General features: G+C 44.9%; 1 protein-coding gene across 2 annotated transcripts in view; it reads right to left on the reverse strand.

Annotated features, from left to right (window-relative positions):
• Positions 1-25,161, reverse strand: part of ERBB4 (erb-b2 receptor tyrosine kinase 4) — a 657,056-nt gene extending 631,895 nt beyond the window's left edge. For both annotated transcript variants that reach the window (XM_071561781.1, XM_071561783.1), the window contains exon 1: positions 24,867-25,161. In XM_071561781.1, coding sequence (XP_071417882.1) covers positions 24,867-24,960 — 94 coding nt within the window. In that variant the 5' untranslated portion in view covers positions 24,961-25,161. The remainder of the gene's footprint in view (positions 1-24,866) is intronic.
• Between the last annotated feature and the right edge of the window lie 149 nt (positions 25,162-25,310).

Raw genomic sequence — 25,310 nt, forward strand, 5'->3', positions numbered from 1 at the left:
AATTTGGCACATATCCAGAGACTGCAGAAAGATGCCAGGAATTGGAAACTTCCCAAAGTAGCTTTTTGCATTGCTGCTCACCCGAGCTGCTGGGAGCCTCTCCCAAGGATGGGAGGATGCTTAGCTACTCCAAGACTGCTTGGATCCCATCATAAACTCAACCAAACCCACTCTGAATAGGACACCTTGAAGTCCTGCCTCTAAAAGAAACACTCCTCCTGAGCTCCAGGCAAATGACAAAACATGGGAAAGGCAGGTTTCATGCTGGATCTGATCTTACAGCAGTGGCAAGTACATTGCTCCAACACATTTGTCTCCCTCCTTCACCAGCTGAGATGGTCCCTCTGACCCTAGAGCAACCAGCCTCACTACCTTTATTTTTATCTCAGTTACTCACTCACACAAACCATCATGTCAAGATAAAGATGGTTGAATGCTTCCACCCATGAGGCAACTGTGACTCAGAAAAAGGCTTCTCCCAACTGTGTCCAGTATCACCAGTCTGGGAAATTTGGACCCCATAGCTCTAATCCAAGCGTCAGCAGCTGGAGAGCGGGGATATATTGGGACTGAGAGTAAAAGACAAGTACTCATATCAGAGTACTTTATATACCTTGGAGGGGAAGAGCAAACAGAAAACTCACTGCTGAAGAGCAGCCTCACAGAGCCAGCAGTCCTACTCCTCTGATGCTGGGAATATTAAGCCAAACAAAAAACTGTGTGAAACAGGCCTCTTTCTCCACCGGGAATTTAAGTTTGTAACTGAAGTCAAGAAGCAATTGCAACAATTCATGTTGTGTAACTCTTAAACCTTTAATTTCATATATACAGAGTAATTATCTGAAAATCTGTCTTTATATCCTACAGCCTTTGGGGGCCCGTTAGGTTTAGCTGTCCACCCGAACCCCAAAATGCAGGATGCCACACTGCAGCAGCAGTTCATCTTTGAAACACGGTCCTTTTGCTACAAAACCAAATGCTTTGACACAAATAAGCATTTGGACTTAGCCAACCTCAGGGTTTTTCAGAAGCACCACTCTTCTCCACCCTCTTCATACAGACAACAGCATCTCATCCCAACGAACCATGTTGTTCTCAATGCTTTTTGGTTGCTGCAAGGTTGGAGTTTAAAACTTCTCCTAAAAGGAGGAGTTAAAAAATGACACCAGTAGGATGCATAAAGTGTCCTCTAATGTGGACAAAATATGAGGCACCATTAAGAAAAAGGGCACCAGACAAGAACAGCATCATCCTTGCTCACCATGATGCCAGTCATTAAGCTCTGGACAGAACAGTGAAGGATGGAGAGAAGAAGCTGACTGGCTAATCAACAGGTACATCATGCAGATACCCATTAAGACCATATCACATTTTCCAAAATCCATATACTTCCCATGTCACTTCATCTCCCCCCACACCTACCTTCTCATTGCCCTCAACCTCCAATAGCAGTAATGACCTTGCCACATGGAATTTTCATACAATTAATAGCAGGCTGCTGTTAATGGCCCTTGGCTACACCTTGGGCCATCAACTCCTCCCAGACAGTCATTAATCCCAAGGAAATACCCTGCACCTCAATCGTTATTACTTAATTAGCTCCACACACAATTTGTGGAGCTGTAACACCACACCAAAGGATTGACCAATAAGGGATGAGTGAGAAAACATTCACGTCAAAAGACTGAAGATAGTGTACCAAAACCTAATTAAATGCATTTTAACGTGCTAATAAATAAAGGATAATTATTTGGGGTCTGCATCAGCTACTCCAGTGAGCAAAGAAACTGCTTTTGTCTAAGTAGATAGTTCAAGGAGTTCCTTTATTTTACAATACCACGGTAAAGCCAGAGAAGCTCAGACCCAATCTTGTACTTCAGCAACGAAGTGTTGCTTTTTAATACACCATAACTGCACCAAACACCAGTTTTTGCTCAGCTGGGGGTGATAATGAGGAGGATGCATGCACAAGGGCTGCACGTGGCAACAAACAGAATATGTGACTTTTGCAACAAAATCCTGTCATTAAAGGTTGCCCCAAGCAGTGCTTCATGCTCCTACACAAGTAGCCTGGGCTGCTGCAACACCTCTTTCTGTTTCCTGTACTCCTGCCACCCTCAGGGCAGGTGTTTTTCTCAGATTACATATCCTCTGCAGACCAAAATATGATTAATTGCATTCTTACATTATCAGAGTCACCCAAAGTGAAGACAGGCCTCATATTTCATGATGCTGCATTAATGTCTCCATCCCAAAGGAGACTGAACCTCATCACTGGCTAATTCAAGCTCAAAGCCTCTTCTATCTCCTTCCCTGCTCCTTGAGGACAGCAGGGGAATAGGTCTGGGCAGCAGCAGAGCTGAGGGAAGATGAATGGTCTCGTCAAAATAAAATACAATACAAGCCTGACCCACAGAGGAAGATAAGCTCAAGGAAACCATTCTGATGAAGAGGACATCTGATGATTTAAATGTGGGACTCAAAGGAAAAATGAGACATCTGTAATTATGAGAGAAGTATCTTTTCATTGCCTGGACTGTCATTAACTGGGATAGGAAACAAGAAGACAGTCTCAGACTTCATAAATCAGTCAACACTGCGTATGGCTGCACCTTGGCATTAAACAAACATCTGCCCACAGCTGCACCAACACGGGGAGACAGCAGGATCCTGCTGCTTGCTCGGGGGCTGGCTTTCCTCCCTGGCTTCTCTCCTTCAACCAGTGAACTCTGCTGAGCTAAAAATAAGCATACAGCCAGTAGACTGCCAGACCACAGCATCTTCTAGACCTCACCTTTCCTCCCCTACAGCCACCTACGTCCCACAACCTGCCAAACAGGCATTTCCAAGCTATTTATCGATGCTCACACCAGCAGAAAGAGGCTTGTGCATCATGCTGCCCTGCTGTGCACCTCCTTCTCCCTCCCAACACATGGCTTTTCCCTTTTGCTTTGTTTTCATGGGTTTTCCTAATAAGGATTCATGCATGCTACTGAGTTCTCTCCCCCACCCCCACTCCAGGCTGGCTACCTACCTGCCCTAATAGCTGCATAATTAAAACAAAAACCACTCCAGGTAACTGACAGGCTTTGCTAATTGAAAACTGGAGAGGTAATCATTTGGCCCAGGGAAAAGCCTCACTCATGCCATAATACAGACCACCATCTGTTTGCTAAATTAGCAGCATTGAAATATTAACATAGAAATGACTGACACCAATTATTTTTTAAGGAGTTTGCCTTAACACAGAGGATGTTTCACCACCTCACTGAAGTTCTTCTTCTGACAAGAGGCAGTTTCTTTCCCAAGGGGCTAAGATGCAGATGTAGCCAAACTTTTTCGAGCATAAAGCCAGTAGCTTACCAGTGATGGATCTTTCCAGTACACTCAATTTAATGGGACCAGCATTCCTGGCCCTCATTGCCTCAAGCAAGCATTCATCCTTCTCACAGAACACTCATGTCCTCCTCTCCAGAAAGATGAACAGGCCTACCATGAGAAAGGTAGCCCCACACATAGGGTTGCTTCTTAATTCACTATGATTATCCAAACTTTGGGTGATTCAGGAGCTGGAACAACCTTTGGATGGCTTATGTAAAACAGGGGATAGAAATATCATCCCTACTTTATCTCATATCACAAGGCTGCATCAGGGGTGACCATTTGCTTCCCTTTGCAATTCCCACTTAAGCCAAACCCTCCCTATCTGGGGTAGAAACTTGGCCATTTCAGCAGGCAGCAGTCAAGGCACACCTTCTCACACCTCTGGAAGCAAACACAGATGAAAAGTACCTGAAGTCAGGACCACCTTGGGCACATACAACACACTGCTCAGCAGAACAGAGCAGCAAAACCTGCTCACCACAACATACAGATAACACAGCAGTCCAACTCCTCAACTCTATCTTCATGAGATATATATTTACGGCAACTCTCTCCCTAATGTTACCACCTCAGGACAAAATCCAGGTGCCACTGGGCACAACCACATGGGAAAAAACCAGTCCTTGCATCAAAAACCCCTTTTCCATAAGAAGAACACAGAGAAAGGAGTGGGAGCCAAGGCAGGGTAAAAGTGGCTGGCACAGGGGGATGCCAGGAAATACAGGACCCTGGAACCTGTTCCCAGCATTGCTGCAAAGCCCTGTTTAGCTGCCCTGTTCAGAGCCACAGGGAGAAACTGCATCAGAGGAAGAGTGGTGCCATTCTTCCTCTCCAACCTGCATGCAGAGCATAGAAGGCATATCACAGTAAATTAAAACAAGGACGCTATTCAAGCAAGGAATCTAATTTTGCTAACTAAAATTGTTATAGTGGCTGTAAAACAAAACAACATTAAAGCACGTAATATATTTGCCATTTACAACTTCCTATCATATAGAGAAGGCCTTCTTTCCCCAGCACTGCTTGTTTACCTAGGGGAAGGAAAGCCTATAAATATATTTATATCTCTCCTAGTTTTTTATTTTTCCAGTGAATGCACAGCTTCTGTAGCATACCCTGTGCAGACAGCTAAAGGGCCAGAGCTTTCAGTACCATAAAGCATTCAAAATACAGATTCCATCACCTCCCATACTAATACACAGCACTGACATGTTGTATAGATAGATATATACGCTGTATACTGTATAGATGTCCTGCATACATAGCAGGGCACAGCAAAGTGCAGACACATCGTGTTGTGCATTTTCTAAGCCGAAGCAAAACTCTGCCACTGAAGCAGCAGCCAGAGAGGCTCCTCGAGGTGCCCAAAGGTCCTTGTTGCCCTCATCACTGAACTGCAGGAGGTCCCAACACTGCCTGTAGCCCTGCTAGTCCACACAACCACACACAGCCTTTGAACTCCCAGCAAGTGCACTTTTGAGAACTTAGAGTCACATTTTAATGCTTCACTTTGACACATGATAATGTTAGCAATTAGTACTGTGGGCAAACTGCTTCCCTTTCTCTTTGATGTTTGTTATTTTTACACTGATTGTTTTGCTGAGAGAGGAATTTGGATTCCACATTACTCTTCTGGGACAATGGAGAGCTGTTTAATGTAAAAATAAGAAAAAAAAATCACCCATGAAGCCTAATATGATACTGAAAGTTAAATTTGAAAGCCTTTGCATCAAATATTACCATTACAAGGGTCACGTAACCATCTCAAACATTCACTTTCCCACCCACCCCTTTTGCAAGAGATTTAATTTTATTTTCACTTAAAAGCATCAGAACAAGTAATGGGGAAAAGTTTGAGGAGAGCCTGTACAAAGTTCCTGAGGCAAGAGCTCATTAGTGACTCACCGCGATAATTAACAGTTAAGCTGACGCCATCAGGAATCCAAACGCATTTTTCTGATGGAATTGGAGCACATCTCCAGAAACCACACCACGGCACTTCAAAACACACACACACACAGGTGACCCCCTCAAGAAACAAAATTAATCATTAGGGGCCTGCATTTATGTTAAGACATAAGTAAACAACAGCAAATAAAGAAAATCATATTTGCGTGATGCCTTGCTATTTCCCTCAGATATTTCCAGGTGTCAGCTGTAATAAATGAAGCATTTACTGGGTGCAGACGACACTTTAAACAAATCAGCACCAAGTCCCTAAAGGAAACAAGCAGCAGCATATTCGGTAGTATTTCATCATTTCGGAGCCGGCAGAACAAAGCTGACAAGTACACAAGATAAATACTTTGTTCTGTCACGCTGTGTCATGTTGGAGAAAACATGAAGTGTTATATGACCTTTGGAGGCACAGCCCACAGAATCCTTCCTTCTCGCTTGCACACCGCTGCTTGCGGGAGGGAAGAAAGCAGATAAAATAGAAACACCCCTCCGAGGAGCTGCCTCGCCGCAGCTGTAACTCCAGGGATTTCACAGCCACCTCCCTGGCAGAGGTTTTGCTGCTGAAGCCTTAACAGGGAAGAGCTGTTAGAGTGGGAAGCAGCACCGCTACGCGTCCAGTAGCTCTGCAGAAACAACCGTACGGCTCTGCTTACGGAGGGCAAAGATGATGGTGAAAGTTAATTATCATGGATCAATATTTTCCACCAACAGAAAAAGCATTCACATTTCTTGTTTCTTTCTGAACAAAACAAACCACACCTTCTGGTCTTGGTAGGGCTTAAAAGCAAAAGCCAGGCTGAGCAGACACCAGCCCTGCTGCTCTTAGCAGAGGAGTGGCACAGCAGCACGACCCAAGGGCGATGCCTTCTACAGCAAGACCACTTCACTGAGCCAGGCAAAACCATTCCAGAACACTGCTCCTTCCGTGGGCTCCGCTGGCCCACGTGTGCCCCAACACCACCACGACTCCACTCTGAGGTGCATATCCACACACACTTGTAAGCAAAGCAAAGTGTGAGATCCACAATGACACAGGGAAACCTGAACACTGTACAAATGCCCACGAAGGTCCTTGGTAACTTTACGCTCCTTATTGCCATGTTGAAATTCTACTTCTTCAAATTTTTTATTTTATTTTTCTTGCTGTTTCAGAAACCATTGCCCAGGCTCCCTATCCTGGCAGGCCAAGCAAGGCTGGGAAACACAGACATCGAAATTTTACATGGCAAACATCCTCATTGCAAGTCCTTTGGGATCAGGGGAAGGAGAACACTGAAGCGTTTTGGATGGGAAAGTGGGTAATAATAAACACATCTGAATCCTGAAGCATGGTGCAATGGGTATTTTTAAGCAGTAAAGGCATCTGCTGGATTACACTGTCATGTCTCACCTTATCAGGATGTACCTCCTGTCCTCCCAACTGCTACTACTGTATGTCAAAGACATTAGGACAACGATTTTTTTTCTATTTTTAAACTTTTTTTTCAAGAATTCCCTTTTTTAAAGTTCTCCAACTAACTCAGTAAAATAAAGATGGCTACAAAGACAAATATGAGCAAGAAAACTCACAGCCAAGTTTAACATGCAAAGCCGAGTTTAGGTATTTTGTATTAAATTCAAGTATCAAATATATAATTTATTTAAAATAAATCATTACGTGTTCTCAAATAACTGTAATAACTAACCACAGAAATTGTATTAATCACAAGTGTGAGAATGTTTGACATCTTGCCCCTCCCCTTTCTCCCATTAAAGACAGCAAGCAACAGACCACCCTCATTAATTACATTGTCAGTTTTATGTAACAGCCCACAGTTACAGAATCTCCATAATAAATTACATATATTTACATCAACTTCCTGGCTTTCAAGCTCATGTATCTAATTACTGTGAAAGAGACAAATAAGTAATTAAGCAATTTGCAGCTATAGAATACTGGAATTATCAGTGAAAAAGATAGGTAGCAGAAAGCTGGCCCTTTAGAATACACAGTGAAAGCAATAATACTAAAAGTGGATAAGGGAAAAGCACATCTGTAATTATTAACAATACGCTCAACATTTAAGTGTCACATTATTATGAATTAATTTGACATTCATTACAGTTGCTCTGATCATAATGAATCCATTTGCCAATTGCTTTGCCTTCAGATAAGACTCCCATAGTTCCATCATAGCCCAGTCATTAAGTGTTAATTAACAAATGCTTAACAAGGAAACGCAGGAAAGATTAGTTAGGTAACAAAACAAAGTGTTTTGACCTGCTAAAAACACTTTATAGAAAAAAAAAATCATGGGCAGACATAAAAAACCTCTTTGAATCATTTTTAGCCAAGTTCCTTCAGAAATTAGAAATTAGGACAGAGAAACAGCCACCTCTGCATTCCGATGAGTTCAGCACTACATGAGCAACTTCCTCCCAGGCCCCACGGTGAGATGGAGAGCAATGGCCACCTCCTTGCCCCAACCCAAACCTGGTCATGGAGATGGGGTCGTGCCAGTAGCACATATGAGTGTTTATCCTTTTTCCTCTGTTGGTTACACCACATGATGTTGTAAGAGTCGCATGAACTAAAAGAGCATGTCACTTTACATTAAAGAAAAAATACTCAGTAGAAAGAAATGAGAGGCAGCACAATTTATTGTAAGCATCCATTAGTTAATGCTGAAATGTACCAAAATACTTCAGAAATGCACAGGGTATCTAAGTGGCTTCATCAATGTTACTGCTTATACACTGAACATCAAATGGATTTATAATAAAGAAAGAGCTGCAAGAAAATGTTACCCCACCAAGAAATAGAAGCAGCGTGAGAACTGGTTTTACTAAACATCTTCCCTGGATCTTGGAAAGTGCAGGAAGAAAGGGATGAGTATCCCACTCTTTTCATATTGAGACTTACATAGAAAATAAGCTCTTTTCCTCCCTGCATTTCTGTCCCAAAGCTTCTCTGGTGCAGTGCCACCAGCATCCCTCCTGTCCTGCTCCCCTACTTTTCACCAGACCACCCTGTGTTGCTGCTACTTCTGCTGAAGTTTGGGATAGTGCAAACTCCTTTCCAGGGAACATCTCTGCTCCTGGACAGTGAGAAAGATGTCCCTGAACAGCACATGCAAAACCCCAACAGAGGTTTTTGTGTGGTCTGGGGGGAGGTGGCAGATGCACTACACAGAAGGACACAGCTGCTAATGGAATGCACCTATCTATTTCTTCCAGCAAGCTGATAGGGACCAGTGCCCTTCCCAGAGGTGGGAAGTGAGGCTTTCCTGCTGCAAAACCTGTATTTTCTTACCAGGAAGAGCCTTGACCAGGCTTACTGCTAGGGGAGATAACCAAGTGCAATTTTACCAATACCTCCCTTATTCAGGAAGGCACAGCACCAATAACTGTATTTACCAAGGAACGGCCCCAGCACGTTTGGCAAGTGATGCTTACCCAGGGCCCCTAAAAAAACACCAAAAACACCTCCCCCCCAAAAAAAAAACCCAACCAAAAACCCACACAAACCTAGTTTGCGTGTTCTCTTCCCCCCTGTTGCTGTCTTTCTGCCACATCCTTCCACCTTTCCCACCTTGCTGGGGCAAAACACATCTCTGCAGGCAAGTCTCCAACACAGGCCTGTGTGGTCGTATATAGACAATGGACAGACACACAGACACACTAAAAATAACACTGTGCTCAGAAGCAGCCTGATGCTAAAACAATATGACAGCTGCCATTTGCCTCTCCCAGGCAAAGCAAAGTAGGAGTTTAGTCATCCCAATCTGCAAGTGCCAGGCTGGCATGAGACTTAGCAGCTCCCATGAAAGGTTATCAGAAGAAGGTACATGGGACACTCGTGTCAGCCCACACAGCAGGGCAAGGGTGCCAGCTCAGGGCTGGATCCAGACCCACAGGACACCAAAGCCAGTAGAGCCTGTGGTTCCCAACCCTTAGAAACTTTCTGGCTATCCCAGCACAGAGAGAAACAGGTGGAGAGTCCTCACAGGGACAGGGCAAATACCTGCTAGGGTAAAACCAGCATTTCTTTTTTCCCAATATTTTATTAACTTCAAAAATCAAATACCCCAATAAGAAAACAATGAACAAAACCAACTACAGATTGAACAGCCAATGTTACAAACAGAAAAAATGTACATTTGCTTTGCTTTGTCTTCTACTTGTTCTCTTAAAGGCCTTTTACATTTTCCCCTTTTTATTTAGCATATACTTTAATTCACAGGAAAGCTTTCAACTTACTTTAACTTCATCATGAAGTCTGACAAATAGAGGATATAAAAAAACAACCAATTGCAGAGCAGCCACCTGACTACAGTGCATCTCATTATTGTATAAACCTTTCTTTTCTTCCCCCTCTCACCCCGTTAAAAACCTCTGTCTTTTGCCAATTAAGAGCTCAGCTAACTACACTTTCAGGCAGCAGAAGAAAGACACTTCATGCACTCAGGGCTGAACAGCTTGTAGTAACACAGGCAATGCACTGCCTGCACCAAGAGCCAGCAAACTTCAGTGTCTGGATGGTAGATTGCTCCCTGCTAGTACAGGAGCGACTGCAAGCCAAGGTCAATTCTTTTCTTTAATTCCTTTCTTTCTCACTTTTTTTTTTCCAAGGCATGGGAAGAGGGCTTAGTTATTTCTGCATGGATGCAAGGTGAATGAGGCTGTCTGTTCTCATTGCAGTGCTATTTATTACAGGTCGCTGACATAATACAGCTTTCCCCAACACACACACAAAAAAAAAAAAAGGCAGGCAAGAGTTCTTGAGCATTGTCTCACTCGCCTCTTCGAAGGGAATATATGAAGAGGTTTTATTTATTTATATAGTGATCTGACAATGGAGATGCATCAGCTTGTTTCCAGAGGCTTCCTGCTGAAAAAGGCAAGTTTCCCCATTGTTAGGTTTAAGAATCCACACACATAATAGAAGAAAACAAGTACATGTCAGGAAAAGAAACTGCAAGATTAACAAGATGCACCGATGAAGAAAGGAAAAATTATGCTGAAATCAAGAGTGGGGAGAGCAGGGGGAGTATTGTAGGCTTGCTCCTTAATAAGCCAGATTCTCTGAAAGGAAAAAAATAGGGTAATAAGAATTAAGTTCCACATCCTTGGCTGGTGAAAATCAGCATCATCTCTCCAACTCCCCTTGCTGCAGCAGGAGACCCATTCCCAAAAGAATGTCTGGTTTAAGGGTTGGTTCTGCTCTCTCATCAGCAGTTCCTCCCAATTTAATTCATAGTTTCAGATGAAAAGATTTTATAGATCTCTGTTCTGTCTTGAGATGAGTTTGCCTAGAGCTCCAAGCAATAAATTGATGATGAATCAATTTTCCTACGCTGTGCTTTGTAGTCTGCTTTTTTTCATATAGTGCTGAGAGCCGTGTATAAAATACCACATTCCTTACTTGTTTTTTAAAGGTAGGGTAATGTCTCTAAAGATCAAGAATATCCACAGCCTATTTTTAGATTGCTCACAGTAAGCCAGAACTGCCTTAATAAAAAGATCTCCTAATTCACATCTAATATTTTATTTCACGGCCAGATAAAGAGAAACTAGTTTGTACCAGAGACTGTGGAAGGTGCAGTGGTGACTCTGAGGAGGCAGAGTGACCCAAACATGAATGTAAAAAGGCTTCCCATGGGGTTGGCCTTCACCTTGCACTCCCACTGTGGCATCAAGCCTGACAGCCCACAGACTCCATAGCAGTTTTAAGCCACAGAGCACCAGCACATGACTGAGAACAGTCCAGTGTCCTCCTGGATAACACACTTTAACCCTTTCATCTGCATTTTCTCACAGCACTATCTGTAACAGAGCACAGCAGTTGCTAAGGAGCATCTCTGTTGATAACATAACTATTCTAACTCACACAATGCATTTTTTTATCTCTTCCTATCCTGAACTGTTTTATGGATTTATACCTTTATTCAAAAAGCTGTCCATCTCATGAGCCTGAACTGATATGATGCACTAGAAATGCATAGCTTTGGAGAGCATTCAACTCTTCAAGACTGTGTTTCCCAATCCTCAGGGTTTCCACAGCAGAAGGTGAGCAGGTGGCCACAGAAACTTCTCCAGAAATGTCAACATGCTCCATGAGGTCCAGCAACGCCAACCCCACAACTAACACCACTGAGCCAGCAACTCCCACCCACAAATCCCTACTGAGCTCCCATCCTCCCCAAAGGCTGATGGGTCCCTTAAGCAGAGGAATAAAGAAAATGCTATCACCCACACTGGAATTTGGAAAGACTGCCTGTGCATCCCACAAAAAGTCAAAGGATTTTTAATTAATAAGACAGAGCTCAAGGAGCCTCCTGTGCTCTGACACATGTTCAAACACCATTTGAAGGCAATCCTCCACCTGTATTACTGGCTGCAGCTCAACTACAAACCATGCTTTTCTGACACCATCTCTATCACCCTCTGTGGATGCATAACCCTCACCAAAGCTGCTAGGAAGGTGTCAGGAAGAGTTTTGCAAGCTTTGGCTTACAGGCATATAAGACATGAAAGATGTAAATTCTGCATATGGCAACCTGCAAATTCTTCTTACTCCCTGCAACCTCCCACAAAAAACAGCCAAAATTAATTCAATGCCACACAGGCATAAAAAAATTCAAATATAATGCTGGTAATTTTTGAGTTTTGGGCTTGGATCTTCCCACCATTTTTACAGCATTTGTGCTAATCCACCATGGAAAGGAAAGGCAGCTTGTTAGTCTGAGCTCTCTCTTTCAGTTCAATTGTTGAAGCTAACCAACACAATTGCTCTTCCTTGCTCTCCTTTCTATCCTGTCCCACGCTGTGAAATTAATATGCACAGAGGACAAAAACCTCTGGCTCAGGAATAAAAAGTGACCTTAGTATGCTCCTGCTTAATTCTTCCCAGGCTCAATGTACCATCGCTTTGGGAAACAATCCAGCATGAAACGAAGGTGCCACCTCACCCTTCAGTGAAAGCATCATCCCATATGCACTGGATGACTCCTTGCAGAAAATGCCTTGTTGGGAGGGACAACCGCAGTGGCGGTAGCACATCTAACATGCAGAGTGAAGCTCTGCATGAGGGAAGCTGCATCCATGCCTGGACAACACAATGCTTTAAAGGACAGAGCACAGTAACTGCAGACAGCTCCTTTTCAGGAGAAGTCAGCAGGGTTCGGCTCAAAGGCCCAGGTTTTAAAGATGAGGAACATGTGAAAAACTGCTTTTGCTTCTCAACCCACTTACGCAGTAGCGATGGGCACTTGGCACAGGAGCATCCACACAGGCAAGCAAGCACAGGGGCACCACTGCTGTTAAAGCTGCAAGGAAAAACTTCACATCCACCCCTCCAAAAAAGAAAAAAAAAAATTTATAATGCCCACCTGCATTCCTCTCACTACCCCAGGTCAGGCCCAAAGGCTTTGCCAGCCTTGATTTCATCTGTTCAGAGTTTCGAAATTCAGAGATCCCAGACAACAAATCCTAAAGATTCCTGCCAAATCCACCTTGTCACATGTGAGAAAGTGCCACACTGAGCCCTAAGATGTGCACGTGCACAGTCAGATGATGCCATGGATGGCAGTGTGGCTCCCCACGCGGTGGGAACAATTTGAACAACAGTATTTCTTTCATCACAGGCTGGAGAGAAGCATAAATGCACACTTTTCTCTAAAGGCACTAACAGATACTCCCTCCTCAGAAAGCAGTGCCATATTTTGATAACAAATCACCACCATCCCTCTCTGGGGGTTAGAGTCTACACACACTGAGCCAATCACACAATTATTCTGTGTTTTTAAGAAAAGGAGAATTAATGTCCAAATACACAGAGTGAGACCAAAGGCCTTGCTCATGTGAGCACCCAAAGACTGCCAAACAAACAATCACTTGCTCTAACTGCAAAGTGGTCATTGTGAGTATTTCTACAGATTGCTCAGCTATTGCTTTGAATTTTTCATTGAAAAGAAGTACCTTGGCAGCACACCAGATTAAAAAAAAAAAATTAAAAAAAGTAATTCTGAAGTGTATGTGAAAATACATATACATAAATATTCAAATGAAAGAGTTTCTTTTGCTGCTGCAAAAGCATTACACTGTATGTTTTCAAAACATTAAAGTCCAGAGCAGTTAGGTTGACAGCAGATCTTAAATTTAATATATGCCCTGGTGTAAAGCACACATACCCATCACGGTCTTTCCAGCAATTATCACAGATGTGGAGCCCAAGGCCTCAGTGAAAGTAAAGTCCAAACACACTGGACTTACCCAGGACAGCTCATTGCTGCTCTTGGTTTCACCCCTGCCTTGTATAAGGGTGGGTGAGCCACCTGGCTTCTTGGCACACATCTTTTTCTGTCCATCTCTGCCTTGAAACTAGTAACACTTTGGCACACAGGCTGCCCACCATGTTCCTGCCCTCAGTGCAATGCCTGCTTTGCTCACACGCATTACACTGGGAGCACCACCAGCCTCAGCCACAATCCATCGTGTGAGTAATGTAAGCATGGCACTCTGCAGCCATGGGGGGCAGGACTGATGGATGCACTCACACCAACAGCTTTCCTGTTCAACCTGCTGTCAGCTGACTAAATATCTGCGTATTAATTTGTTCTAAATTTCAGAGGAAAAGGACACTTTCTCCTTCAGTGTCAAAGGCTTGTTATTGTATTGTTGAAGTGAAGACTAAACTATACCAGTTTCATAAAAGGAGGCTACCAATAGAAGGGGAAGGCATGACAACACAGCCATCTCTAGAAAGCTGTGTTTCCACCACTGAGTATTCCAAGCCAATTTGCAAAATCAGTTAATTTTGCATGCAAATGGACAGTTACACATCTAACTGACCGTTTGTGCAAGCAATTACACGCCTGATTACCTGATTGCATCACTGTGTGGGCCTAATTCTGAAATTGGGTCTTAAATTTTGTGTTGAACACAAACACTGTATTTAATAAATAGATACTGAGTAGTTTTGAAGCCAAGTCATCCAGACCTACCAACTCTAAACCAAATACTGAAAAAACAAACTGAAATATGTATTTACCCAGAAAAGAGCATCATGTAATCCTGGTGTAAAGCAGCACACAGCCCCCCAGCTGAGCCTCAAGTTTCTGTGCTGAAACTTCTAGTCCTTTAAATTGCAACTGATAGCCAAATACGTAATAAATATAGGCATGCACATCTGTACAAACTGCCAGGTATCTTCAACAGAAAAACCATAAAGTTCCTTATTGTAATTCTTCCCTAGAAAGACTTCTGGGGGCCTTCTTGCTACCTAGAATGTATTCTAGAGAGGATAATCAAAGTAAAAGCACATTAAAAGAAATCTTTTATTAGCAAGCCAGTCAGCAGCTCATGAGTACAGTTTCATCAGACAAACCCTGAAGATAAAGCAAAATTCAGGCTTTGAATGATGAGGTGACACAGGTTCTTTTGCATGTGATCCAAGCGGTTGATGTCCCAAGCCTTCACATTGCTGACCTCTAAGGAGAGGTTTCTATCTAAATTTAATCATCCTCAAGTATTTTCAGCCAATCGTAAGGAGTATTTTTCTTTTATAGAATAATCCTAAATACCCTCAATTTTCCTGTGCATGTCAACCACAAGTCTCTATTTTACATGTCAAGCAAAAGCTCTTTAAGATTAGCTGTCAGAACCTGCGAGTTTTGGCCAAATATCAATTTTCTGTGTGGATGATGCATTAAATTTAAGACGCTTGTTGCTACTGCAGGCAAAGCAATATAGCAATTACCAAGCTATTTCTGACTTTCAAATCCATAAGTAATCATATTGTTGAAAATCCAAACTTGGTGGGAAAGAAATTCAGTAGAGTGTTAAAAACAAAACCTACTGCTGACGTAGTCACTCCCTAGGGACACATGTCAGTGGAAAGATCTGGTGTCACAGTCCTGAGCCACCTACACTTGCAGAGACCCAAGGAAAAGCAATTCCAATGCCCTCAGGCCTGCATTTCATCCATCACACCTATATATAGACCATAGGGAATATGAGGTGGTGTTTGCTCATCTCTCTGCCCCTCCCTGCTACTGTGGTACCTGCCACTGATGTCGATTTCTATCACAGCTCCACATGACACTAAGGTCCTGTAGCTTGTGGCACACAGACATACCCTCCTTAATATCACTAAGTCAGGCTTCTATGGTCCAAGAAATGATGCTATGTTAGCACCTCATATTGGTAACTCCCAAGGAAAGCCTGGCAAAATAAGCCTCTAAGCCTGTGCTACCAAATAAACACTGGGTTTATTCCAGACATTCCTTGAAACCCAGGCATGCTTCAGTTCATCTGAGTTCTCAAAGAGTTTATTCAACCACTGGTTTAAGAAAGCCACATAAGATGAGCTTCAGTGATCTTAGGCATGTTCTGCAAGAGTCAGCTGGGATCCCAAAGCATCCTGGCACTTTGCCTCCCATCAGCACTACCCAAATCAAAGAGCAACAACTCAGGTAGCAATGCATCCCTTCTGCTGCTGGCATTGCTCCAGCACTCAACCTCCACCAGCCTGCAGCAGCACTGACTCAGAAAATGCTTAAACACCATCCCTGCCCCGGGGAAACACTGGCATCATTAAAGCTAAGGACAAACAATGAAAACCTCATACTGGCCCCAGAAGACAACACCAGCAAATTTAAACCTGATAGGGTCTACTCAGTGCCAAAGCTTCACGCTGGAAAAAGGATCCAGCCATCAAAGAGCCAAAAAGGATGCACTCTCAAACACTGACGTCAGGAATATATCAGGAGTTGATATCACTTTATCACATCACTGCAAAAAAGAGCCAGACTAGATACAAAACAAGTGTCAGAGCAATTCTCATGCAATTTAGCTGGGACAATTTAGACACTCCTAACCCAGGAAAAGCCCAAGGGACAGAGTGTTGGAACAGAAGGTTTCTGCCCACATGGACAGGATCCATGTGGGACAGACAGAACCTAAAAATTCACACACGCCTATGGCCTTTATTTGGAGAAAGATACTATTCACAAGGTTTTGTCTCATTTCTATGGGCCTTCAGCAAGACAGATTATTCAAACTGACAGCAACAGTTTGGCAAGATCCTTTTCCAGTACCAAAGGACACCTACCCAGTAACTGCTCTACTGTAACATGAGGCATAATCCGTATATTTTAATGCCTTAACCACATGTCCTGGCAGCAATTGGACTGCCATTATTAAGTCTTAATAAACCCATGTTTCCATCTCCAATTCCACCAGCGGTATGAGCAAGATATTGAAAAACCATAATTCAACCAGCCCCTGCATAACATCTTATGAAGGAACACGGCTTATAAAAACAATTCCTGGACTTTTTCCCTCATTTCTCAAGCTACGTGAGTTTTAACTTTTCTCTGCACACAGAGCAGCTAAAGATGCTTTTTCTTCTTTATGCAAAAACTGAGATTCTCACAAATCCACGATCTTGGGATAAAATTAACACAAAGAAATTTGTGACCAGCAGGACTATGCAAATCTGTTAAGCCTTTAGGGGGAAAAAAAAAAGAGAAAAAAAAGCAATCTCCTGTTTCCAATCTTTGGCTATTACAAGAAAGTAAAAGCTTCTTAAATAGTCTTTTATTAGCGATTTTATTAAAGGTTCGAGCTGAACACCAAACCCCTTGGGCAGCCACAAACATTCAGTACAGACATGATTGCATTTCCTTTCTAAGAAGCTGGACCAAGGCAAGGAAAATGCAAAGCATCACCACAGCTGCTGGCAGCTCCAGAAAGAAGCCCCTACCTGTGCTGCAGGCACCAGATTACTCATACAGCAGCTGCTTGTTCTATCGTGACATAATGAAGTTTCACAATGACACGTGAAGCAACACTAGAAACAAACACAGCCCTTGACTTCAGTGTGTTATGCAGGATGAGTGACATAAACGCTGTGCAAGTAACCACTACTATTCACAGGCTCTAATAATTCTACATTTTTCTAATATGATCTCCCCAATACACAGCCCAGTCCTGGGAGACACCATGGCTGCACAGTTGTGTGAGCTGAGAGCAGTTTTAAATGTCCTGCATGAGAGGATCCACATGGGCATGATTTTAAGAGCAGTTCCAGGCTCTTGGAGACAAAGAAATCCTCTGCACTGAGAAATCCAGGGAGAAACTGGTAGTGCAGACACAGAAGTCCTCCTCTGGGTAAAGGAATAGACAAAATGAGAGAAAAGAGTCACAATGGCTTTACATTTGTTTTGAAAATTTCCATTTTCTCTTGATGGGATACAAATTCCCTTGTTCCCATGAGCTAACCTGTCTCTGGGGGAAATAACTCCCACCTTACACCAGCAAAGCCCCCTGCAGAATCGGGTCCCCACACATTTCACCAGGACTGAGTCAGCTCACAGAGGATATGGAATAGCACGGATCAGCCCTCAGCTTTCTAAGCAAAATCAGCTGCACACCGTTCTGTTTGCATATTGGTTTCTTTTGCTCATGGTGTGCTAATTCAGGCAGCAACCACTGCAGCACGTAAGGACAGCTTTCAAATAAAACAGCTACATAGGTAATTTTGCCTCCGTCCTACACAATTCCATGGTTTTTTCCATACGCTCCAATGCGTGTGTCCTCTGAGCATTATTAATAGCTACTAAAGAATATTATCTGCCTACCAATCACTTCAGCTTCCTACTTAATGGCAAGTACATTTTTAGAGCATCAAATATATCAACAGGGACAATGGTTGCTAAATTTGAAGTCAACAACTGGAAAACGTTAGCTGCTTCATTGGGATTTTTACATGCTGCAGAAATATCTCTTGAAATAAATGAGCCTTTTTTTATCCCTTCAAAGAGATAATAAAATAATACTGAATTCTAAATACTGTCACAGATCCTCAGCAAACAGCAATTTAAATTTAGATAAATACATTTTTATTGCCAAAGATAATGGGCAAAAATAACTACAATTCAACTTTGCATAGTGGATCAGATGAAAAGAAAAAAAGAGCACCTTAAAATGATAGCTGGATGTCAGCCAGAGTGCAGCCAATGAACGCTCCCCAGTACATGGACACTCTTGGAAGAGGGGTTAAAGCAAAATAAAGCTAAAGAACAAATGCTTATCATTGCATCTGGCTGCGACACTAACCTTAAAAGACTACTAAAATATTCCATTAGCACACTAACCACGGTACATAAACTTTTATGCTTAAAATGTTCAATATTTCAACGTAATTTCAATTAATGGAAATTGAATATTAGGATATGTATCAAGTTAAGTGTGATGATTTTCCTTCCTGTGCATGCACCAAAGTAGCTCCTACCTGCTGGTAGCAGCTCCCACCACGGGAGCTACACCCCCAGGAGAATGTCCTCAGCAGCTCACTGGGGTTCAAGCCAGCAAAACGTCAACACAAATCTCTCCCCAGCACATTCAGCTCTGTGCACCAAGGTTACTTCAGCACATGTTTAAATGTAAAGCACCCAAGCACATCGGCAATGTCTGCTCAGGGATCTCATTGAGCAGCAAGCACAACCAAGAGGTGCTACCCCAACTGGATGTGCTTTCTTGGGAAAACAGGAGACAAAGGTATGAAAGCACCCTTTGGGGAGCCCCAGAAGAGCAGCAGGACCTAAACCATGCCAGAAGTCAGTAGAACAGGGATAGGTTTCAGAATCATCACCAACCCAGGACACAAGAGTAGTGTGCTCTCGCAGCAAGGCTGTGTCGCTGTTTCAGTTCCAGCCTTTCCCAACTTTTCCACAACTCAACACTGTTCTGAAGGTTTTGTTGTTTGGTTTGGGATTTTTACAGCACGGAAGCTTTTTTCAGTAACCTCCCTCTGGCTTGATCCATTTCCTTCATGAATCACAATGCCAGAGAACCCAGGAGGGGTGAAAAAAAAGAGAGGTCAGGTATCACAACTCTTAGTTGACATTTATTAGGCAATTTAGTCAAGCAGGCAAAGGGTCAGAAAACACCCTGCAGTGCCACAGTAGCCTCACCATATGAATTTAAAGCCTGTCAGCAGCAAGTTCAACAACTCAACTTCCTCTTCAGTCCCACTGGGGGCACAGCCTAGGAGGGAGACCTGTCTGTCATGAAGCAGCTCAGCACTGGTCTGATGGGTTTTTGGAAGATTTCTGTAAACTCTGTATTTCACAAGCTCAACAGCAGCTGATGATGAGACGCAGGAGTCATGTCAGCAGAGCCTATGGTGCACCATTGACTTATTGGGAGAAGATTATGAAAGATTAACTTAAAAATGCCCATTCAGTTACTGTATGTGGAGCAGCACAGAGAGAGGAACAAACATGAAATATCTTAGAAACCTCTAAAAAGGACTTTACAGAACCACAATGCAATGACTGATCATTTTTATAGCTCGAAAAGAACTGCATCCATGAAAAGTTTGAGGATTACTTTCCCATTTATTTACTTTATTTTCTCACCTCCTCCATTGTCACAAGCTAGATTTTATAGGCTTCAGTTATGGAAACAAAAAGCAGTTACTACTGGAAGAGAAAAATAATTCTTGATACTCTTGCAGTAGGACTTTCTGTTCCTTGTACATATTTATATTCTTGGTATTCTTATAGCACAAGTTTAAAGTATAACCAGAATATGCTCCTGCAGTTTGAATTACTGACTTTGCTGCCCAAACACCAGCCAGCATCAAACCCTCACGTAACACTGATGTACAAGCAAATACCCATCAACCCTGGACTTTGCACACCCCTTATGCAAAGTGGGAAGAAGGACAAGTTTCCCTGGCAGGCTGGAGAAAAAAGAAAATAAGGAGATATAAATAGCAGCAGCTGTTCAAAGACTTCAGGAGGCTTGGCATGTGCCCGTATGCCCAGCAGAGGTAGCGGACAGTGGAAATGAGACCATTTATCACGTGGACACACAGCTCATCACAAGGGAACAGCCACTGAGTACAGCTTAAACTGCTCCTCCAAAGCAAGAAGGCGCTAAACAAACATTAACTAAAGTTGCCGAGATGATGGATCTTTCTGGCAGACTGCAGTACTCCCAGGGGATAACTGAGCTTTGGCTATGTGGGCACTCATAAAATTCACCAGCAGCCTGCGCTTCTTTGCAAAACCAAAACCTTTAAGTCAGTGAAAACAAGAGCGTGTTGCACACCCCAAGGACTTGTCAGCACATGTGTGATTCACAGGAAACAGCCCGGCTGCAGTTACCCCCTCCTGCCTTCACTCCTGCCACAGTTAAAACCAAATCCCAGCAATAAGCTCCCTCTCCTTTCCCAGCAAAATTGCCTCAGTGCACGGAGTGTGCAGAGCGCAGAAGGGCAGATCTGGCTCAGCTGTTTCCACAGAGCTGCCATCATTTGCCAGTGGTCTTAAGAGCATAAATGCCTGGTTGCACAGTGTTAAACCCCAATTTGCACAGGCAGGACACAAAGCAAGTTCAGAAGCTTCCAGGGAATCATCCTATTGTCCCACACCAACCACAATATACCGGCTCACTCTTACTGCCCCCAAAGAATGATGACAGGGATTGCTGTGATGCATAAGCACCTGCATTTTGAGAAATGGACCAGAATGAACATTTAAAAACAAAACAAACAAAAAAAAAATAAAAGAAAGCTATGGGCTACACTATCCTTTCTAACACGTAAAGAATTTAACATTACCATTACATGCATCCATTTTAACATTGTAGGAGGACCACTCCATCTAAGCTAACGGCGCTAAATGACAACGTATCTTCTTTTTTCTTTCCTAGCTTGTTGCAACAGTTACTGTGCTATCAGGAGCTTGCACTTAATTCCTAATTTGAATTTATTCACCTTCAATACCTAGTCATCAGTCTGGTCCTGACTTACTGGTTAACTTAAGGAGTCCTCCAGAACAAGTCACCTGAGCTCCTTTGGTTGCTCATATTAAGCACTTCACAGTGTTTGGGCTACTCTCCCAATGTGTTATCACACCTCCCCTGCCCTGCAAGTAAGGGCACAGGAGGTGGAGACAGGACTCCAGTGACAGCTGATTCCCTGTCAGGCTGAAAAGCTGCTCCCCGGCCCGGGAAAGGGGTGCAGAGGAATGCTGAGCAGCAGGACCAGAGCCTGGAAAATCACATCCCCAACTCCGGGCTGTGTGTCCTGCTGCCTGGGAGCTCCTGCGGGCTGCTGCCACCTAGAGATGCTCACAGAGGGAGGCTGTGGGCTCACCACCCCGTGAACCCCACTATACCCCAGCACCAACCCCAGAAAAGGCTCGGCACCCACCTCAGCAGATCACCCACCAGCTCTGGCCAGTGACTCACATAAAGAGGTTTCTCCAAAAAACCTTTAAAGCTGTGCATGCTCTGGATGACAGGCTCTGCTTTCAGATACACTGCATGTGAACTTGGTGTGGTTTGTTTAAATTTAATTTAAAAAAACAATAACAAAAAAGCCAACAACCAACAAAGTAAAATCTCCTGAAAACTAGAAGAAAATATTTAGTTAAATTAAGGCCAGTAGCTAATGCTCTGCTAGAAAACTAAGGGCATATTTCAGAACAACTCAGCACTACAAATTAAGGTCAGGAGTGCAAAGCAGCACTTAGGACTCAGCTCAGAGCACCCACAGGGTGCTGAGCCCTTCGCTGCTGCTCTTCAAGGGACCCAGCATGCCTTTCCCTTCTACCCATTCCACTTGCTCACTGCACAGACTTAGGAGAAAGGCTTCTTCCTTCATGAGCTGCTACTGCCAAGTCTCATTTGGTTTACTCACAGGCATGTATTTCAGGTCCCTATTATGACTGTTTTCATGTTAATTACAAGCACAGCTCCTAGTGCCAAAATCCATACACATAAACATCAATTACCATCTCTATTAAAAAAAAAAAGTCACAGCTAAGTCACTGGGACACTCAGCAGTGGTGGCATAGGCAGGGCAGGTGCACAATAAAACCCAGAGCCAAAGCTGCCCCGGGCTCCCTAGCAATGACCCCAAGAGCAGGGCCACTGCAGTCTCCTCTGCCCTGCAGTACTGCTGGCTTGCAGGGCCCTCGGGGGACACACAGGGACAGTGTTAGCCTGAGCTGACCACCATGCAGAGACATCCCCACAGACCCTCACACCTGATGGGCTGTGTGGGTGGGGGGAGGCAGGGGCAGGGGGGGACGTGGGACTTCCAGGGGGCATGTTGAGTACATAACAGCACCCACTGCCCTTTAGCAAAAGGGTCAGGATGGCACAACCTCTGCAGAGCCGAGCCATATGATGGCAGTTAGAGGCTGAAACTCCCAGTCAACATTTATCGTGCCTTTGGCAGGCACTCGGAGTTCAGCCTAATTTTAACCATCAAATAGACATCGTGGCAGAGTAAATGGGAAAGGTGCCAAAGAGGGCTTCTGCAAAGGAAAGGAGCTGCATCTCTCCAAAGGCATGTGGCATGTCCCATCTGACATGGCTTGGAGAGGAGCATGAAATTAAAGCCTGCTCATACATCAGCTGAGCTGAACACACTCCTCACTGGAGGAAAATAAAACAAAAAGCAAAAAACAAAACCAAAAAAACCCACCCAACAACCACCTGCAAAAATTTTTGAAGCACAATTAATTTCTCAGAGCAGCTGACTATTTCAAACAGTACTAAGTTAATTTGGCTGTAATTATTTAACAAGTCACCAGTCCCATATATCAAAAAAAGGAGTTAATTTATCAGCTATTTCCAAGCAGAACAAAGACTTGCCAGCTTCCAGGTAACAGCCCAAGCTGTTTGGCTCACGTGACCCTGGCTGAGCTGTGTACTGCAAACATTATATGCCCAAGCACGGAGACAGAAATCAGAAACCCCTAATGTATTCACGTATTTCCATCTTAACCAACACACATGGGATAATGATATCAAAAGTTTAGCCAACAGCTAGCTTGCTTGCTTGCATGAGCAAAGGCATCACCATCTCCCTTGAGGCACCAAAAATGAGGGCAACAGCCAGAGCCCCATTCTAATGCCCCCAAAAGCCATGCGAGCCCAAATTATCGGGAGTCTTAAATACTCGCAAAACGTGGTTTCCTGTCCAGCCTGCCTTCCTATTTCAGCACGCACCAAACAGCAAGGCTCAATCACTACTAGCTGCCAGAGCCCACAGAGGTGACCAAACCCCTCCAAATAGGAAATGTCACTCCAATCCCATTATTTTAATAAACGGATTTTCTGTTTTGCACAGTGCAGGGTACTGAGGCTTTTCAGCAGCACAGATCCAGGAGGCAGCAGGAAGGCAGGCGAGTGACCCTGGACCAATGCTTTTTATTTTCACAATCCAGTCTTTGTGATAGTCCACTCCAACAGCCAGGTTCGAGCAGCGGGAAGGAGAGCAAGAGAATCCCAGCGGGGATGGCTGCTGCCTGAAACGGGGGAAGGATAAGGGAAAAGTGCGAGACAGAAAAGTAACAAGTCGGGAAACGGCAAGCTGAGTGTAAACAGGGAGACAGGCAAAAAGGTATAGTGAAGTAAAGCCTGTGAAACAAGGAAAGCCATTCTCCTTCAGCTGGGATTTACCGATTCAAATTGCAGGAAGAGAAAACATAAGAGAAAGCAGCACCCCAGCGTTTCCCCCTTCCCGATTTCGAGGGTTAGGAAACAATCACATGTAGAAAAAGTAAACTGTGCCCCAAGATCAAAAAGCGCCTGTGAAGCTCAACAAGGCAGCCAAAGCCGGGACACGCTTCTTTTCCTTCTCACCAAACGTATCCTTCTCTGTTACATAAAGCCCCAAAACATAAACTGAATTGTGAGAAAGAAGAGCTGTTGCACCAATACCGCCCAAACATCATAAATTTTGCATCACCAGTGTGAGAAGGAAAAAGTACAAAATAAATTTTAAAAAAGGCAGTAAAGTTACAAAGCCTGAAGAGACTTCCTTTTAATGTTTTATTCACAGTAAAGGGGAGATACGGCGGGGGGCGATTCCCGTGCCCTCTCCGGGCAACCGAACCGGCACAGCCCGTACTACGGCAGCGGAGAGCGCTGCGCTGATGCCAACGGCAAAACAAAATTCAAGACAACGCTGCAAGTTTCCCTCCAGAAAGTTAAAAAAATCGGCGCAAACCCTGGTAGAGGAAAAAACGCCTTTTCCGGCGTTAACTTCCAAGCCGCCTGCTGGCTCTTCCCTGTGCGCAAATACCCTCGGAGCTGTGTTTATGCTGCGGTGCTGGGACACACCACACCGATTATGCACAGGTGTAAGGGGAACGAACGCTGCCTCGTCCGCCCGGCGCGGCGCGATGGGAAGTTCGGGAGCGCAGCCCCGTCGGCGCGTCAGCGGCACCTGCGGGAACACGCACCGCGCTCGGCCACGGCTCCGGCAGGAAAGGACGGCCCCAGGGCCGGGCGGGGACAGCGAGCGGGGACAGCGAGCGCTCCTGCGCGGGCGATCCGCGACCGCCGGCTCCGCTCCACTTCCCACGGGGGATTGTCGCCCTCTGGCCGCCGCCGCTCCGTGGGACCCGCTCGAACTCCCGCACCCCGCGCAGGGTACCAGGACCCGGAGAAGTTGTCGGCAGGGCGCCGCTTCGCCGCCCCGCTCCTCACCGCGGACGCGGACGCTCACCCACCTGCCTGCGCCGCCGCGGCCGCCCGCGGGGCCCCGGCCGCCGCCGCCAGGACGCAGCAGCTCCACCACAGCAGCCCCCCGGCCGCCGCCGGCATCGCGCCGCCGCCGCTGTTGCCTCAGCACCGCCGCTGCCTCACCGCCGCCATCCCCCGCGCAGCCTCCGCGCTGCCGCCGCCGGCTCCCAAAAGTTGCTGCCGCCGAGCCACCGCCCCCAGCGCCGCCCCTCCGCGGGCGCGCCGCGGCGCCGACGGGGCGGCCGCGCCGGTGCCGGCCCGTGGGGCGCTGCGCCGCCAGCACGCGCGGAGCGGAGCGGCAGGGGAGCGAGGAGGAGGAGGAGGAGGAGGAGGAAGGAATGGGGAGGGGGGGGAGGAGGTGAGGGAGGAGGAGCGGCAGGACGGAGCGAAAGGGCGGGCGAGGGCCTAGCACCGCGTGGGACCGCCCCGCC

The sequence above is a fragment of the Pithys albifrons genome, chromosome 8 (assembly GCF_047495875.1).
Source record: "Pithys albifrons albifrons isolate INPA30051 chromosome 8, PitAlb_v1, whole genome shotgun sequence".
Classification (NCBI taxonomy): domain Eukaryota; kingdom Metazoa; phylum Chordata; class Aves; order Passeriformes; family Thamnophilidae; genus Pithys; species Pithys albifrons.